The following is a 20,431-nucleotide window of genomic DNA, read 5'->3' as shown; positions in this document are numbered from 1 at the left end:
AAAAGACGGAAGATCTGCAATATTGAGATTTCCGGAGGACTTAGAAGAATTCTGCAAAAAATTGGACATTCAGATACCTGACCTACCAGGATGGGAATAGAGGAGTAGGGGATAAGGGAGGAAAAAGATGAGCTAATTTTTAATAGCCTATATCTCAAAACGTCTTCCTTTTTTTTCCCCCCCTGTTATGTCTTCTGTTCTGTTTTTGTTCTCCGTGGTGATTTTTTTAGGGTGGTAGGGGAATTACCCATCCCCCCCCCGCTCTATGATTAGATCGGAGGGGAGGCAACTCCGGGGACCCCACCTAGAGGGAACTGGACCAGACATGGAGGATGGTTCAGAGGTCAATAATTGGCCTAAAGGGGAGGTAGGGGGGAGGGGGGGGAGTGGGGAGAGGGTGGGATGGGGGGGGGGAGGGAGGGAGGATGAGGAAGGTGGGGGGAGGGGGGGGAGGGAGGGGGGAAGACGGGGCCTATCTCACCAAAATAATCAGAAAAAAGAAAAAGGGAAAGATCAAAGATGCCACAAATTAAATGCATATCCTACAATGTGAAAGGTCTCAATAGCCCAACTAAGAGACACAAGGTACTTAAGGAATTGAAAGGATATAAAGCAGACATTTCCTTTTTACAGGAAACCCATATTACTCTAGGATCGAATGTCAGACTATATGCCCACGACTTCCCTATTTGGTACTATGGAGACACTATCTCCAAAAGAGCCAGAGGGATAGCAATTGGAATCTCAAAAAGGGTACGGTTTGAATTAACCGATAGACTGACAGATCCAGAGGGGAGATTCCTGTTCCTGAGAGGAAAACTGGAAGGACTGGAATGTACTTTAGTAAATGTCTATGCTCCAAACGCCTCACCGATAAAATTCCTTCTGGGGATACTAGGGAAACTAACAGACTTCAGGAGGGGAAGAGTAATCATGGGAGGAGACCTTAATCTATGCATAAATCCAAAAATAGATAAAACGTCCCAGACATCGGGTGATCGGAGTGCACAGTTAAGAAAGCTTAGGGACACTCTATTCAGGAACCAATTGATCGATGCCTGGAGAGTATTTAACCCCGATCAGCGCGATTATACATTTTATTCACCGGTACATGGGACTTATTCAAGGATCGACCACATACTGGTTGACCATAGGACTCTAGATATTGTGGTTGAGACAAAAATAGAAACCATGACGATCTCCGACCACGCTCCAGTCAGTATTATAATAGACATCCCAGGAAACCTGAGGCCTGAACAAAATTGGAGGCTAGAGGAACACTTGTTGATAGACGAGACAAGTTTATTAAGGGTAAAAAAGGAGCTGGAGGAGTATTTCAGGTTAAATGAGTCGGAGGAAGTGTCGGTCGCAACGTTATGGGATGCCCATAAGGCAGTGATAAGAGGGACCCTGATCTCGGAGGGTGCAAGGAAAAAAAAAGAAAAAGATAGCAAAAAAGAAAAACTGATAGAAGAGATCTTCCTCCTAGAACAGGAACATAAAAAAATAGGGAAACAACGTGATCTTTATATGAACTTGGTTAATAAACGAAACGAACTAAAAGAACTCATGGATCAAGAAACCAGAAGGGAATTTAACCTAATAGCCAGGGAGAGATATAAGTGGGGAAACAAAACAAACAAACACCTGGCAAGAATGGTGCAGAAAAAAAAATCAAAAAATTATATAGATAAAATTAAAAATGAAAAAGGAGAGATGATGCACACAACAAAAGATATTGCGGAAACCTTTAGGCTATACTACGAGAAACTTTACTCGGTGGAACAAAAGAACGGGCAGGAGGGTGAAAAAATAAATAAAATGGTGAATTTCCTGAAGGAAGCAGGGCTCCCAAAAATAAGTAGAAACGAGGCATCAGTGATGGACAGACCAATATCGGAAAAAGAGATCAATTTAGCACTAGCGGGTACGGCATCAGGTAAAAGTCCGGGCCCCGATGGCTTTACCATATTATATTACAAAAAATGCAGGGAGATTCTTCTTCCAAAATTATGCCAATACTTTAACGGACTGGGTAAAGATTTCGATTTAAGTAGGGAGGCTTTAGAGGCCACCATAACAGTCATCCCCAAGGAGGGTAAAGATAAAGGAGATTGCTCAGGGTATCGACCAATATCTCTGCTGAACACAGATACAAAATTGTTTGCAAAGGTCTTGGCCGAGAGAGTGAAACAAGAAATGGCAAAGATTGTGCATCCAGACCATACAGGGTTTATCCAGGGAAGAGAGGGGAGGGATAACGGAGTTAGAGCTATATTGATAATTAAAAAAATGAATGTGACGGAGTCCCCGAGTCTACTCCTGTCGATAGATGCGGAAAAGGCATTCGACAGGGTAGACTGGGGACTCATGCTACGCACCCTGGAAGAAATGGGGTTCGGACAAAGGATGAGGGAGTGGATAACGACTCTATATCAGGAACCAAGGGCAAAAATAAGAATAAATGGCAGTCTATCCCAAGTATTGAAAATGAAAAATGGAACAAGGCAGGGCTGCCCCCTGTCCCCACTCCTGTTTGTGCTCTCCTTGGAACCACTGTTGTCTAGGATACGCAAATGTCCCGATATAAGAGGGGTTAAAATAGGAGAAGACGAGCACAAACTCTCTGCGTTTGCAGATGATGTCCTCTTCTATCTAACAGAGCCTAAAATCTCAATCCCAAAGCTATTAGACTTATGTACGCTATACGGAGAAATATCAAATTTTAAAATCAATGTCGCCAAAACCGAGATCCTGAGTATTAAAGTTAATGGATGGGAGGAAAGGGATTTAAAAATGAAATACCGCTTTTCTTGGGTAAAAGAACTCAAGTATCTCGGAATTCTGCTAGCAAAATCAATTAAAAAAATGTACGGGATAAATTTTATTCCCTTGTTAAATGAAATTAGGAGAGAAATAGGGAGGATAAAAAACAGACCAGTATCCTGGATAGGACGAATAAATTTTTGTAAAATGGTAATTCTACCCAAAATTACCTATAAGTTTCAGATGATACCCATAAGCTTACCTGGAATACTCTTCTCAGCTCTCAAAAAACAGATCATGAACTTCATATGGAAAAATAAGAAACATAGAATATCTTTTCAGATTTTAAGACAACCTAAGAATAAGGGGGTATTAGCTGTACCGGACATTAAAACATATTACGAGGCTGTGGTATTGTCAAGGGTGGTGGAGTGGGCGAGGGCCAGTAAAGAAAAAAGGTGGGTTAATATTGAAAACGAAATGTCGAAGACAAGGCTGGACAAGATTATATGGAATCCACCCCAATATAGGGCACTTGATAAGAACACACATGAGATAACAAAAAATGCACTAAAAATCTGGGACACTAAGTATAAAAAAATAGAAAAGGAATTTAACTCACCATTATTAGCATTAAAAAATAATGATTATTTTGCACCGGGAAAATCACAGGTTGGAGGAAATTGGATAAAAAAGGACACGATGCAATTAAGAGAGGTAATTAAAGATGGGCACATAGTAACACTACAAGAATTAAAGGGGAAAAAAAATTGTATTGAAATTAACGAATGGAGATACCGTGAGCTAGCCCACTTTATACAAAAACTGCCGCACCCATTAAGATCAGGGGAGCAGCTATCCAAATTGGAAAAAATATGTACGTCTGAGAAGGCCAAGGGAACTATCTCAAAATTATACAAGATTTTGTTAGAGGTGGACGAGCAGATGGTTCCCCCATTCGTTAAAAAATGGGAGAGGGAACTTGGATCAAAACAGGATAGGGTCACAATAGAGAAAATGTTGACACTGGTACACTCCTCGGCAGTAGACAGCCGTACAGCGGAGATGAGCTATAAATGTATGTCCGGATGGTACATGACCCCGGATAAGCTATCCAAATTTAAAGATGGACAAACGGGGGACTGTTGGAGGGGATGTGGGCTCCCGGGAACCATGGCCCACCTGTGGTGGAGGTGCCCTAAAATCGAGGAATTTTGGAAAAAAATCTTAGGATGCATTGAAGAGATCACAAAAGGGAAAGTCAAGCTGGACCCTTGGGTCGTACTGTTTCATGGGGGAGAGGAAGGAATCAAAAAATATCGGAAAACTCTAGTCCCACACTTACTAAATGCGGCCAAAAGCATAATACCCAGAAAATGGCAGGAGGTAGAGTGCCCCTCAATCTGGGAATGGATAGACTCAGTTGAAGAAACCTATAGGATGGAAGAACTGAGAGAAGGAGTGGAAGGCAATAATGTAGCTCAAGACAAGAAGTGGGATAACTGGAGAGCTTTTAAGAGATCTTGGAGTTATGCTGAAAAACTTAGGGAGGAGAATTAGAGATAATTTAAAAATTGAGAAGAAGTCATCAGAAGGCATCCGGGATTATTTATGGTGAGATAGGGGGAGGGTGGGGGGGGGGGGGGAAAGGATAAGAGGGAAAAAAAAAAAAAAAAAACTGAATTCTTTTGTAATGATATTGCTCTTAAAGTAAATAACGAATGAGCAACATATCCCCCAAAAAAAAAAAAAAAAAAAAAAAATATATATATATATACACATTGGAAAGAGAAAAGTAATTAAAGAAAAAGAATTACACTAATGATGCGAAACCAGAATAGAGACGCTAAGGGCTGGCAAATCAGAACATGAGCGTATAAACGCATACTCTATGAGGTTGGAGTCTGAAGTGTATATTTAGAAAAAAAAAAAAAAAAAACACCACCGCCGCTGAAATTCAGGCACCCAGTGTCCGAAATGGGGCCGGACGCCTGAATAGGGGGTGGCTACAGCGGCCATGGATAGATTTATGCAATGCATGAATCTATCCATTCTACACAGAGGGGGGTGGCGTGACAGAGGGGGTGGCGCCCTTAATGGGCCGTGCGCCCTTAATGGATACACCGCCACTGCCTAGCACAATATCTGTCCCTCTCAATACTACAGGAGTAGTAAACAGAAGTTAAAGGATTGCACTCAAATACGGCTGTACAGAGTGTAATTACCATTTCCCACCCACAATTTCTGCTGTCAGGACAGGAGCAGTGTGTGGAGAAGATAGGTGGTGGTAATCAACCCCTGTACATTCAGATCTGAGAGCGATCCTGTGTTAATTCCTGTATACAGAGAGAGAGAGAGAGGGGAAAGATCACAGCCTGTACCTCCTCCTGGCTCTCTCCTCCTCCTTGCTGCTATCTGTACTAAAGTTGGCAACCCAGAAAGCTGTGCAGGCTGCTCGCCATGTCCTTTAGCAACCAATGGCGTTATCAACGTCAAAAAAAGAAAAGACAAATGGGACTTTAAAGGTGTTGAACCCCCTTGCAGAATAATTACCAGTACACAAATCTCTCTAGCAATAGACCGTCTCGTTCCAAGAAAATGGTGGTTCTGAAGATTTGGCGCGCAGAGGGGCGTTCCTTTCCTCGGATGGCGCGAAATCTCACTGCACGTCTCACGCAGGGGAGGGTAACTCCGCCCACTTGAAATTAACTTGTCCGAACACGTTGCAGGCGCGTGCTAGGCCGCACGTACGCCCAAGCTTAGCGATGCAAGGTTAACTTCCTCATTGTCGGACAGTTCAAAGTACAGACACTTTTCGCTCTTAAGTAAATAATCTCACTTTCTGGTTGCGAGAGGTCCCGGGTTCAAATCCCGGACGAGTCCCCACGTGTAGCGCTCACCCCCGAAGGAGCCACTGGTTTGTTTGGGACTGGACTGCTAAGTTACCCTGGCGTTGTCTAGGGGTGTAATAGTGAGAGCAAAGGCAGTAAGAGAAGGTCCAGACAGTGAATAAAGGTTTTCTCAATGCTTTATTTTCCCAGCCCAACATGGCCAACATCAACATCAGTTAGGAAGGTCAAGGTTGATGAAGAACGAGAGGAGAGAACTTTGCAGTATCAGGCCTGGATATTAAATGGAGCGGACAGACTCCTTTTTCACAAGTCTGGCAGCCAGGGTGTCACTTAGGATTTCTGGGAGGATGGGGGCCTGCTTCACGGGCCAAGGATAATAACAGAGCTAGGTAAATGAATAAAGCAATCCTCCCAGTAGATTTTTGCATTGGTCACCAGATGACAGCAACATACCTGTCAGTATTCTGGTCACCGGATCCCCAATTGGTTTGTCCAAGCTCTGTTGGACGACCTGCCCCCGGGTCCCCCTCAAACCGACTCCCCAATCGCACGGCACACAGCCTGGGATCCCCTCAATAGAACCAGGAACCCAGCAAGTCACTGGGGTCCCCTTGTACCTCCGGATGAGGTTTTTTTTCGTAGACTGCAACTTTGGCCAGGTGGGCCACGTCCATGGGGTCCATGGATGCGCGCATCCTGAAGGTGGATGCCGCACCTGGAACGGGATATCCTGTTGCCGAACTTGCCGGTATCCTGACCATTCTCTGCCTGTCGTCTATACCTACATCTGACCATCTGTTACCAAACCCGGCTTGTCTGACTACGTATTCAGTGTCTCCCCAGCCAGTGCACCTACCAGCCTGCTTCCTGTTTCCTGCTGCACCAGCTGAACTGACAAGACCCAAGACGAACCAGCACCCATACACCGCCAGGCTTTTGCGGCCACTGTTGCAACATTGGTAGCCCTTGAGCCGGAATTGTAGGAGAAAGCCTTTCCACTGCATGTCAGGCTCATCTGCAAGGTACGCAACACAAGCGGTTGTTAAGTGAACAATGTTTTCACCTGAAAATGTATGATTTTCAAGAAGATGTAGGCTTAATGCCGACATACCATTGAACCACAAAACATTTTTTGCGTGGAGATCCATGTGTGTCTCAATCTTGGCCCTGTTAGTTGAAATGAAGGTGGGCAAAAAAGGACAATGAGATTGTGCTTAGAAACACGGATTGCATTTTTCTAATGCCCTGTACACACGATAGGTTAGTATGATGAGAACGGTCTGATGGATTTTTCCATCAGTTATCCGATGAAGCTGACTGATGATCAGTCGTGCCTACACACCATCAGTTAAAAAAATGATTGTGTCAGAACGCAGTGACGTAAAACACGACGTGCTGAAAAAAATTAAGTTCAATGCCTCCAAGCATGCGTCGACTTGATTCTGAGCATGCGTGGATTTTTAACCGATGGACGTACCCACAGACGATCGTTTTTTTCTATAGGTTTTTTTATCCATCAGATACATTTTAAAACAAGTTCCTATTTTTTTAACCTATGGATAAATAACCGATGGGGCCCACACACGGTCGGTTTGGTCTGATGAAAACGGTCCATCAGACCGTTTTCATCAGACTAACCTATCGTGTGTACGCAGCATTACGATATGAACTTCCATCATCACCAAAAATGTAATTTAGTAAATGTTAAACAATTGCTTTTACAGTAAAACCTTGGTTTGAGAGTAACTTGGTTTGAGAGCGTTTTGCAAGACAAGCAAAAATGTTTAATACATTTTGACTTGATATACAAGCGATGTCTTGATATACAAGTAGTGTCATGTCACAACTGTATAAAAGAGAGGCTCTAAGTGTAGCAATATGGTTACATTTAATGAAGGTACAACATTTAGCAACATATTGCTACACTTCTCTTTTATGCTCTGGAGCTCCTGCTCCCCTTGTAGAGCCTTCCATTTGTGGATGGACATTTTATGGTTACACAACCTGGTCACATTGCTATAATCTTTTTATATGGACTATAAACTGAGGGACCTTTGAATAAATGGTTGTGGAACAAATCATTTGAGTTTCCATTATTTCTTATGGGGAAATTTGCTTTGATATACAATTGCTTTGGATTACAAGCATGTGTCTGGAATGAATTATGCTTGCAATCCAAGGTTTTACTGTACAAACAAATCAAGTTTACAAAGTTAATTTAAAGCAGAACTTGAGTAATTTTTTCATCTTTCCATCTATTAAATCTTCTGCCCTTGTTGTTTTAACTTTGGATAGTAAAACATTTTTTTTTCTGCCAGTAAATACCTTATACAACCCACTTCCTGTTTCTTGTTTGGTAAAAAGCCTAGGCTTAAGACATCATGCACAGCTCTCTCTCCAACTCTGGTGAGAATTTGGCAGGAAGGGAGGGGGATGAGTCGTAATTGGGCCAATGAGAGCTGCAGAGCTGGAGGTGTGCCTCTGTGTGTCTGTGTAAATCCAGGAAGTGAACAGATAGCAGTTTCAGCTGCCCACAGTTACAATAGTTGCAGCCAGACTCAGTGGAGGGAGATTTCTGCAGCATATTTAGCAAGTACATAATCACAGTTTATATAAAATAATATGCAAAGTGGTTGAAGGGAAGCTTCAGAATGGCAAAGATGTTTTTATTACAAATTATGCGAGCAGACTGCAGTTCCTCTTTAAGGACAGCACTTTAACAGAAAGTACAAAACCTACCAAAAATATCTTGCATTTCTGCAAATCTCAACAGAATGGCTCAGTATCTACTGCAGACTGCAGTTACTGGAGCTCCACTCTACACAGAAATGATGTACAGATAACAAGAGACCTCCACTCCCTGTAGTAGTGTCTATGTCTATTTGTTGGTTGTTACATTCAACTTTTGTTACATTAAAGTTAATTTAAAAATAAAAAAGGTGGAGTTGTGGATGACACATGTTTCCTGGTGACAGTGGAGCTCCAGCTGCAGAGATACGCAATAACGTTCAGTAAAAACGAAGAAGTAAGACGTGAAGTTGAAGCCACATGCTTCCTGTCATCGGTGGAGCTCCACTCTGCAGCCAGACCCGTCGTCAGACAGAGAAGGAGATCTTCCTGTTTTCACAGTCGTTTCTAGCTGCCAGAGAGAGACAGAGATCAGGCAAACCTGGTAAGTATGTTCTGCTCACTGCAGCACATGACGGCACGCACACACTTCTTACAAACCGTTATATGGCTTCAACTTTCAAGTGCAAGTCCAGTCAAAAATATTATTTTTCCATAGTACACCACTACGTCCGTGTTTTTATGCAAGACAAGATTCTGGCAAACACCTTGACGGAGGCTCTTTACCACGTGATCAGCTGCGTCCAATCACAGCTGATCACGTCAAAGAGATAATATCAGTGAAATAAGAAAAGACATCCTTGTAAAATGAACTCTATTGTGTTACCCTTGCAGCAGACTTTGTCCTGTCACCTCTCCTACTTTTTTTTCCCTCTCCCTGATTTGCATTACTGGATTTTAAACAGTATAGACACTTCTTTTTAATGTTTTACAGGACTTTTTCTGACTTAAAGAGGAGCTCCCCCCCCCCCCCAAAATAAAACCTTTTTAAAGCCAGCAGCTACAAATACTGTAGGTGCTGATGTTTACTATTAGGGCACTTGCCTGTCCAGGAATCCAGCGCAGTGTCCTCACCCGAGCCAATTTTTAATCGACTATTGGGTGCTGGCACCACCATTTTGACTAGGGAAAACCGTCAGTGAAGCCTTGCAGTTTCACAGCTGGTGTTCTACTGCGCATGAACAAAGCGCACTGCTCTTTTTGAATGGGTCGTCTGCGGGCGAAGGAGGGAGGGGCCAAACTTCCAGCTCAGTTTGCCAAGGCAAACTGAGCCAAAAAATTGTGAGCGGGTACCTGTTAAAACCAGGTATCCACTCCCTCCCAAAAGGTGCCAAATGTGGTGGGGGCAGGGGGGGGGGGTGGCTGGGCTGGCTGAGACAAAGAAGCGGAGCTCCCCCTTTTGGGTGGAGCTCCACTTTAAAAGGAATACAAAAATGGTCACAAATGTAAAAGTCTAAAAGCGGTTACTCTTTTTAACAAGGAATTATTGGTTGTTTTTATGCTGTGTTATTGCAGGAACACTGCAAGTGCAAAAAAATAACACTGACTGAAAATGAATGAGTTTGAGTGGAAAGAAGAATTTTCCAACACGATTGAGGAATTGGGAGTTCCAGATAACTGGGATCTACATGTTGATATGAACCTTGTAAAGCAGAAAACAGGACTGATTTATACACAGCAAACCTTTGGCAGGTATGCACATTTTGGTAAACCTTTATAATGATATTATATCACTTATATAACAAACAAATTAATAAATGTCATCTTGAAGCATACAGTACTTAAACCCAAAAACAATAACATAAAATATTGCAGCTTACAAATCCTTAGATATGACTGCGTTAGTTTTCTTTCCTATCCTTTTCCCCTTTTTTTCACCTGGTAATCCTGCCATTTCTCATTTTTGTCCATACCCTTGGGACAACAGCATTGCAAACCTGTGGGTAGGGAAGTGTTAGACGTCGTAGCAGATTTAGATGAACTTGACTAACAACTTAAAACTGAATTTCAGCTAACACTTTTTAAGCAGTTACAGTAACAGTTTCTTTTCCCAAAGCGTCTTTTATGACCGTGACTCCACCCACTGGACCATAGGAAACACCATCTTCCTCCAGATCTTTGAGGCCTGATTCACACTTGTGCGGTGCGAATTTCAGCCCTCTTATCTCTGCAGAGAGATAAGAGAACTGTTCAGCAGATCATCTCCGTTTTAGCTGCGAATTCGGAGACCTGGGAGAGGGGAGGGGGGGGAAGTGTATTGAGGTGAATGGGAGAAATCCTGAAGAGAAATGAACACATCTGCGAATCAGATGCCTGTCCATAGAAGATAATGGGCCTGAATTCGCACCTGAGCCGCACCGCAATGCCTAGAAAACGCACATGTTTTTTCGGCAATTCGCTGTGCGAATGCATCGCACATATGTGAACCAGCCTCATTGAAATTAATGTATTTAGAAATGTTCTGCGAATTGAATGCGGTTTAAGCCTCAACCAATTTGCATAGGTGTGAACCCGGCCTAAAGGGAGGCAACTCCCTACCACACATCAGTTTTTTTTTTTTTTCTCCGGCCCGGAGGGAACATCTTTTGTGGGGGAGCCATGATCTCTTAGGGCGGTCCTGAGAGACAGGGGTTTCCTTAATTTTTTTCCTCCTTGTTTCTAAGACCCCAGCCCTCCCGCCTTACCAGGATCTCTACAGCGGTAAGGACAGGCTTCTCTTTTCCTCCTAGGTACTCGGGGAGAGTCGTGTGGTCCGATGACCCTGCTCCAGGCTTCCAGGAGCAACAGGTGCATATGCACCGCCACCATTTTTGCAGAGGCCGAGTAGATCATGAGCAATTTAAAGCCAGCCATGGCTACCACATGTGTCGCTAGAAACCTGGAATATTGGGTTAACCAGCTAAAAGCTCATGTATTAGCAGATTCACCCAAACAGGAAATTTGGGATTTTTTTACTACCTTGTCCTCTGCAGTAGCCTCAATGGCAGATGCTTCAGTTGAGGCAATTAGAATGTCGGCTAGATCAGCAGCCCTAACAAATTTGATTGTGTGGCTAAAGACTTGGCCAGGCAATGTAAGTAAGAGTAAGCTCTTTGGGATTTCCTTTTCGGATGACCTTCTACTTGGTCCTGATCTACTGTAGATACCATCCTGGACAGGACAGCCGATAGGAAGAAATCCTTCCCATAAAGAAGAAACAACCCTGAAGCGCCTTTTTCAACCTCTAAGGCCGGGTACACACGGACAAACATGTATGGTGAAAGCGGTCCGTCGGACCGTTTCCACCATACATGTCTGCCAGAGGGCTTCTGTACGATGGTTGTACACACCATCGTACAGAAGTCCGCGCGTAAACAATACGCGGGGCGTGTCCGCGGTGTCGCCGCGTCGATGACGCGGTGTCGCCGCGACAATGACGCGGCGACGTGGGCGGCCCGCCTTTAAAATGCTTCCACGCATGCGTCGAAGTCATTCGACGCATGCGAGGGACGGCGGGCGCCTGGACATGTACGGTAGGTCTGTACTGACGACCGTACATGTCCGAGCGGGCTGAATTCCAGCGGACTGTTTTAAAACAAGTCCAGGAATATTTGTCTGCTGGGAAAAGGCCCGGCGGGCAAATGTTTGCTGGAATTCGGCCCGCTCGCGCCCACACACGACCAAACATGTCTGCTGAAACTGGCCTGCGGGCCAGTTTCAGCAGACATGTTTGCTCGTGAGTATGGGGCCTAAGAGTTCAGGAGCAGGACAAGTCCCAGGGAAGGAGGAAGAATTGGTCTGTGCAAAAAGCTAAAGGCAAGGGCGAAATTCTTTTCCATCCTCTTGCGCAAACCGAAAAATCCCAATGACTCGACCCTACGGGTGGCCGAAAGGCTGCAAAGTTTCCTTCCGCAGTGGTCAGGCATAATGTCAAATCAGTTCATCCTGACCACTCTTTCTCAAGGCTACGCAATAGAGTTTACGGAATCTTCCCCAAGAAGATTTCTTGTGACAAATACCCCAAAGGATCCAGTGAAAGCCCTGGCCATGAAGTCCTTATTAAAGGAGCTGATACAGCAGGGTGTAGTGGTCCAAGCGCCACCAAGAGAGTGGCAACTGGGATTTTATTCTCACATTTTCTTGGTAAAAAAAACAACAGGAAAATTGTGATTGATCCTCAACCTAAAACCTCTGAACAAATCCGTGAAGTACAGAAGGCTTAAGATGGACTCTATTTTTTCAGTCAGAAATCTACTGACCCCAGAATGTTACATGGCGTCAGTAGACCTAAGGGATGCATATTTGCATGTCCCAATTTCACCCCAGTTCCAGAGGTATCTGAGGTTGGCAGGAGATATGGAAGGCGTAACTCACCATCTACAGTTCAGGGCCTTACCTTTCGGTCTGTCATCCACACCACAGATTGAGTGATGGCGGAAGCACTAGCTCCGCTTTGTCTTCAGGGAATTGCAGTAATTCCTTACTTGGACGATCTTCTATTCTTTGCTCAATCAGGGGAGAGGTTACAGCAAGACTTAGTCAAAGCACGCAACTATCTGGAGTCTCTGGATTGGATTCTGAACCTCCAGTAGTCCTCCCTAGACCCGTCCCAAAAGGTTTGGTTTCTGGGCTATCGAATCAATTCGATAGAACAGAAAAATGTTCTCCCGCAAGAAAAGGACAAGGTTCAGTGCACGACTGCTATGCTGCAGACCAACCAACTGATAACAATAAGGCAAATAATGTCAGTTAGAAGACTAACAACGGACACCAGCTCTTGGGGATGGGGGGCCCACCTAGACTAAAAGTTCTCCATTTTAGCTAAAAAGGGCCTGGTTCTCGACCGTTCTGGGGATGGCAACCAAACCTTGTTGGCATCTACCTCTCAGGCAAGATTTACTATTCCAAGGTCCAGTAAATCACCCAGAAGTGGCCAGGCTGTCGCTTTCAGCATAGTATCTGAAGAGCAGCTCTTAAAGAGTAAAGGGTTCTTAGATAATCTTGTTGCAACATTGCTATCGAGTAGAAAAAAGTAACAAGAGCCATCTATACTAAAGTCTGAAAGGTCTATAACTCATGGTGAAATTCATCTACCCAAGACCCAAGGAGCCTTGCTTTCATTTTGGAGTTTTTACAGGATGGGGCAGATAGGGGACTAGCAGTCAATACCTTGAAGGTACAGGTTGCTGCACTAGCTGTGGCCTCTGAACCGCTGGTAGTCAGATTTTTTTTAGAGCTCTTGCAAGATCAAGGCCAGCGCCAGTTAAGGGTTTCCCAAAATGGGACCTGTGAGTAGTCCTGCAATCATTAGCAAAGAGTCCATTTGAACCTCTGGATGCAGCATCACTCAAATGTCTCACTCTTAAAGCTGTGTTCCTGATCGCCATTACTTCAGCACGCAGGATCAGTGAGCTACATGCTCTGTCAATTAGGGAACCTTATCTCTGTGTTTCCGGATAGAGTTATCCTTAGGACAGACCCAAAGTTCTTACCTAAGGTAGCCTCAATGCATAATCGTTCACAGGACATTGTGCTCCCAACCTTCTGTGCTAACCCATTGGGGAAGAAGAGATTTTTTTTCATGTTGGACGTCAAAAAGATTTTGTTATGTTAACTAGAAATGACAAAGGACTTTAGACATACAGATTCGTTATTTGTCCTTTTTCCGGGCAACAAGAAAGGTTGCCAGGCTTCTAAAGGATCATTAGCCAGATGGCTGAAATTATCCATCCTGGAGGCATACTCGCATGAAGGTTTGTCTCCGCCAACTGGGATTCGTGCACACTTAACCAGAGCGCTTGCGGCCACTTGGGTAGAAAGAGCTGGTGCCACCCCTGAACAAATTTGCAAGGCGGCAACGTGGTCAAGTTTTTGCACCATTGTGTGACATTACAGGCTGGACCTCACATCTGCCAGCAATCAGGCATTTGGCAGGAAGGTCCTGCAGGCTGTTGTCCCACCCTAAGGGGGTAAGTCTCTGTTATTCTCTCAGGTGCTGTCCTAAAAGACGCTTTGGGAAAATTCAAGTTAGACTTACCAGTAACTTGTTTTCCATAAGTCTTTCAGGACAGCAACGACCCGCCCTTAGTTTCTATGTACTATGCTGTGACTAACATAGGTTTATGTGTTCCAGCTGGTGCCGGAAGATCTCTTCTACAACTGATGTGTGGTAGGGAGTTGCCTCCCTTTAAAGATCTGGAGGAAGGAGGTGTTTCATATGGTCCAGTGGGTGGAGTCACGATCTCTCAGGTGCTGTCCTGAAAGACTTATGGAAAACAAGTCACCAGCAAGTCTAACTTAATGGTTGAAGCAACAGGTGAAAATAAAGCCTAAGAAAGGAAACTAATGCAGCCACCACTTCTAAGAATTGGTAAGCTTTAACAAAATAAATGTTTGTTTTGGGTTTTACTACTGCTTTTACTAGGGTTGCCAACTTCCAGAGCCAATTTTTTGACTGAAAGGCACACAAAATTTACTGACAGAGCCACATTTTTGCTGACAGTTCAAAAAGTTAGCCAGAATGACCGTTTGCAATGCTACAAACATGTAGCTATTGCAATTAGAAATGTGTTTTAAACCACTGGGTGCCTTTTTTAAAAAAAAGAAAAAATTTGAACCTGCAAGGTAAAGTCATAATGTGCCAGTATGCATCGCATACTAGCACATTATGTGAAACTTACCTGAAAACCAAGCCTCACTGGAGGCCGCTTCTATCTTCACCCGTCTTCCTTTCGGGTTCTGCAGACTCTGGCTGTGTGACTGGCTGGAGCCGCGATGACGTCACTCCTGCATATACATGGGGGAGCCGCCATTTTCGGCACAGGATTGCCTGGGAGTCTGTTCCTCTAGAGAGCGCATGCGCCAATGACGTCATCGGCTTTATATATAGTAAAAACTGTATCTCCTAATCAGTGCACGTTTAGGAGATATTTACAGTACCTATAGGTAAGCCTTATTATAGGCTTACCTATAGGTACAAATAAAAGATTGAAGTTTACAACCACTTTAAGGGATAACAACAGGCATAACACATATTTCTCCTTGTCAATGAAGGTCAGGTTAACATAATCCAGCACAGAGTTCCCTCTTACATCAGTCTGCAGGTTTCCCCTTTACAGTGCAAGAGGGAAATCTGCGGACCCTGATGTGACCCATCATTCATAAGCGACACTCGAGGACCCGCTAAACAACAAACATGTTGCTAGCCACTCAGAGTCACTGCTAATTATATTTTCTCAGTTGTCAGCAGAATGTAAACAAAGGAGCAGGGTATCCCAGGTCACATCATTGACCAAACATGGACAAGACCATATTTGGCCAATGATGATAACCAGGACCCCCTGTGACAGTACTAATCCTGCTATGAATCTGCCAACACGAAGTAGCCTCATTCACAGCTCCTATGAGATTTTACAGATGGCCTAAGGCCTCTTTCACACGAGGCGGCTCCCGCCAGCTCAGCGGGAGATCTCTCCGCTGAGCCGGCGGATGACAAGTCCCTCTCTGCTCACTGAGTGGGGAGGGGCTTGTGCAGCGCCGCTGTCTCCTATCTCACCCGATCCGATATGGACGGATGGGGACATATCGCCATCCGTCTGATTTTGGCAGATCAGATCGGGTCGGATGTCAGCAGACATGTCTCCACTGACATCCGACGCTCCGTAGGATTGCATGGAGCGGCCGTTCAGGTCCACCGACAAAACTGACAGGCGGACCTGAACGGCCCGACCGTGTGAAATGGGCTTTATACAGTTTAAGTAGTAACATTAGAATTCATAACCATACCATAGTTGTACATATTTTAGAAGCTGAACATCCTATTATTACTGATTGAACAGATGCAGACTATTGCAGAACAGTCTGTTGATTACTACTGGTGCACCTTATAAACTATTCATTGTTTAACCCCCGTTTCCAAAGAGAGTTCCAGTTGTGACCTATTGTATTTTTCTTCTCGCTTCAGCTTCCGTTGCTCACGTTGTGCACGCAGTTGGAACTCATCAAAAGTATCTGTATTTTTTATTATAAATCTAAACAAACGTCTGAGAAGTGGAACAGTAAAAATGAGAATTTTCAAGCAGGGTTGTGAACGTTGCACCCATCCCGAGGAAATGATCCCAACGGTGACATCTGACAACATTGAAAGAGTTGTTTGTAATTTAGTCCATAAAATCCAAAGAAAGTTCTATGGGGTGAATGATCAATATCAACATCAGAAGCCAAAAATCTATGGCCCCTTGGAAGGTTTACATAACAAAGAGCGTTGTGAGGCATGCAGAGATGGTGTATGTAAACAGATGCTGTCTTGCGAATATGAACAAAATGGGGAGCAGAGAGTATATGAACAAATTAGGGAGCAGAGAGTAATTGAACAAAATAGGCAGCAGAGAGAATATGAACAAATTAGGCAGCAGAGAGTATATGAACAAAATAGGCAGCAGAGAGAATATGAACAAATTAGGAAGCAGAGAGAATATGAACAAAATAGGGAGAAGAGAGAATCGGCTGCACCTGCCGCTTTGTCTGTCATGGGCCTGGTCGTGGGTGTAGCAGCGATGGCACTAATGTATTTTGCAAATAAATGATGATTTTGAGAAAAAATCTGCCTTGTACAGACATAGGTACATGGGCATGTGAAACAAAGTGTATGTATAGCCACATTTTTCTGTTTAATATGGGATAGGTAAGGGTTAAATCCCTGCCAGGTAATTGTTTTGTTGAATGTGTACCACTGAGGAAATTTCCCTTTACTTCCTGTGCCAGAAACACAACAGGAAGTTAGTGGCTATCTCCCAAAGTAAGGAGAATTCTCCTCTTAGACCGTTGTCCCTATTTGAAGATTTCTCCTCACTTCTTGATCTCAGGACAACTCATGCACAAAGGGTGTCTGTTTAGCCCCTCTGTACGCCTTTTCTCCAGGCAGGAGAAAAGCTGATAACATTTTTTTGCCTAAAGTCGTGTATAGTGCAATCGTTTAGGTGTAATGAAGGAAGTGGGAGAAGTGGGATTATCACGGTGCCACAGAAAAAATAACACCAAGATAATATTCATACAAAATATTTATTAATTACAGAGGAAAAAATGTTTAAAATTCATATACAGAACAGTATAGATGATTTATAAAAATACTGGTAAGGGAGCAAAATGTCTCATATGTGATGGTCAAGTCCTCTCGACTAGTTTCACCAAACCATTGGCTTCATCAGGGAATTACGACGTGACCAATTCGAATTGTTGCGGAAATATTTATACCGCACTTAAAATATTTAAAATAAGCGATTAAAAACCTGTCTATATAAAATTAAAGCAAACGATAGCGGTGCAAAAAGAGAAAATTCGTTTATCATACAGAAAAAGAAACTTCTAATAATCCAATTTTTACAACCATAACATAAATTATATCACTTGTTAAAACAGAGAGGATACCGCTGATACACATATAAATATTGTTATAACATGCAAGATACAAATAAGAATATGGCTGTAAAGGACTCAACAGTATGTTAAGACAAGCAATAAATAAGGGAAAAAGTTATAGAAGAGATTAAGGAAATTAAGGAGGTATATTTACAGAGTACTTCACAATGCTTCCTCAGATCATCATTCACACAGAGCTTTAAGGCAGCTAGCTTGACTGTTTTTATACCCCCCCAGTCTCCATTTTCCCCCCTCCAAGAATTCAAATTCCCTAGGATACGATTGGTTGCTTTTGGATTTAATATGTGTCTTTTCAGAGTGACAGATAAGGACCCCCCCACCCTGGAAACCACTGTTGTCATCAGCTGCTTTGCATTCTGGCATACAACATCTTCACATCCTCTTGAAAAGGGAAATGTCCTGGAGTCTTGCATATTTGACACCAACAAACTTCCCTTTGATCTCTAACTAAACTACTTCCCACATTTAGCATTTCACAGGACCCCTGGCTAAATGGTGTCACATTATCTGGTCAAGCTCTATACACACACACACACACACACGGTATAACTGGACACCTTCAATTAGACCTGGAATCTTAATTTGGTTTTCAACCAGACAAGAGATGTCAGGAACCTCTTAATATATGAGGGGCACTTCCTATCAGTAAATATATATTGTAACGGTAAAATCATATACAGTTTATATCCGACCACATATATATTACATATATACATACACACACACACACATATATTATATATATATATATACATACATACATACATACATACATACATATACACACACACACGCACACATTCATTAGGGGCATGGTGGTTGAATTAGAGTCCATTAAATGGATATGAAGATGTTCAACATATCCATCACAGAATATAACTCTAGAGTGACAAAGAACAGAGTTAAACATTATACCTCTAATATTTAAATAAAAAGGCAAGGGTAAATGGCTGGACAGTAAAGCCTAACGTCCAAAAGCACATCCCGGGGATCCACCCCCCCCAGAGACACAACACGCATGCTCTGCGTTTTAACCCCTAATAGAATGCAATTATGTTAAAAAATACCCCAAATCCCTGACGGGGTCAGAGGAGCGATGGACCCCCCCAAGGGGGTTGAGCGTCAGACCAGTAAAGCCCAAAGCGTGGCTGTAGAGGGCGACAAGAGAGACCAAAATCAAATACACAGACAAAGGGCCCCAGAAAAATGGAAGAGCCCAAAAGAGAGTTTTTATATCTTTGCTGGCTTTCTCGGGGCGCTGTTGCTGTCTTTGGTTTACCCTTTGGTGAGATGCTTTCCTGCGTTCAGGCATATTACTACTTTTTCTCCTCAAATCAATTTTTGAATGTCCCTTATTGAACTTTTACATACTAGGAGTGCCTTTTTTAGTTCTTTTTCAGCTTGGGCTTATATAGCCCTGTACCGGGAGGGCCCTTGGAATCCAGAAGCTCTTACAAAGTATGAGCCAGGAAATAATGAACATATCTTGGATTGCTTTAACATGGGTCTGTAATTCACAATATATCCCAGGAGATCTGGAAGAACTATTTAAAGGTTGTTGATTCTGAACTCAACAGGTTAATTGAAAGAGTGACTCATTCAATGTGGGAACACAGACTGTTAGGTGTTAATGTTATCTGTTGTGATGTAAATGAATCGAGTATGGCTTCTGAAGTATCTTCCATTGTGTGGTGCTAATTGACCCTGTATTGTGTGAAGGGCTATCGATGATAAATGTGTATTGCAAGTTAACAGACAGACTTATGCCGCGTACACACGATCAGTCCATCCGATGAGAACAGACCGATGGACCGTTTTCATCGGTTAAATGAAACAAGTGTGGGAAACAATTGGCTAGACAACTGCGAGAACAGAAGTTAAGTAAGTATATCCCACATATTAAACCATCAGAGAAGGTTACAAAACCCAAAGATATAGTGAAGGCATCTCAAGAATATTATCACCTCCTTTATAATATACAGAGCAAACCCCCGAGGCAAAAACAGATTGATCAATATTTAACGGCATCGTAAATACCGAGATTATCGGAAGTAGACCAAGAGAAACTAGATGAACCCATAACGGAGATGGAACTTAAGGAAGCAGTAAACTCAATGAAAATGGGGAAAGCCCCGGGGCCAGATGGCTTCACAGCTCAATATTATAAAATACTGTTTCCTTCGGTATCAGAGTATATGATTAAACTATTTAATGCTTTAGGATCATCTGCAAATTTTTATGAAGAGAAAAGGGCCTAAGTTTAACGTACAACCAAACAGGGTGATACTGTGGATGTACCAGTAACCGGTGTGCCACCGTCCCGATAGTATTGGAATTGGCCAAGGGCTAGTAATTGTGGACTTTGAAGGCACACAGTACATATGATAAGAAAACTAAATACATTTATTTTATAAGAATGTCATAAAAACAGACATAAAATCAAAAGAAATCAAGTAAATAACTGGTCCACATAGGTTGTCACAATTATGATACAGTTCTACCATAGGAGGCTCAAATAGAGAGCATAATTGTAAAGTTGACTGTGTAGTGTATAACCAAGTGGTGGTCCAGAGGAACAGGAGGGCTCGCTCTACATGTTACGCGCTATAGATAGCGCTTCCTCAGGAGCACAGACAATTCAATATGAAGTTAACCGCGTTGAGGGTAAGCAACAATCGGTCTTAATGAACCTAACATTGGCCGTAGTTCAGAAAGTACTACTTTGGCTAGTTAGGGGGATATCATCATTTGAAGCAAAACAATGTTGC

The 20,431-nt window shown here is 43.1% G+C and overlaps 1 protein-coding gene across 1 annotated transcript; it reads left to right on the top strand.

The window, feature by feature from the left end:
- The first annotated feature begins 8,684 nt into the window (after nt 1-8,684).
- On the top strand, nt 8,685-18,408 carry LOC120936869 (receptor-transporting protein 3-like). Its single transcript, XM_040349597.1, has 3 exons — nt 8,685-8,790; nt 9,762-9,938; nt 16,189-18,408. The coding sequence occupies exons 2-3, from the start codon at nt 9,799-9,801 to the stop codon at nt 16,808-16,810; spliced, it is 762 nt and encodes a 253-aa protein (XP_040205531.1). The 5' UTR covers nt 8,685-8,790; nt 9,762-9,798; the 3' UTR covers nt 16,811-18,408.
- Nucleotides 18,409-20,431: the final 2,023 nt, after the last annotated feature.

This window comes from Rana temporaria, chromosome 4 (genome assembly GCF_905171775.1).
Source record: "Rana temporaria chromosome 4, aRanTem1.1, whole genome shotgun sequence".
Classification (NCBI taxonomy): domain Eukaryota; kingdom Metazoa; phylum Chordata; class Amphibia; order Anura; family Ranidae; genus Rana; species Rana temporaria.
The sequence above is the reverse complement of the archived record's forward strand: the minus strand, read 5'-3'. Positions and strand labels throughout refer to the sequence as shown.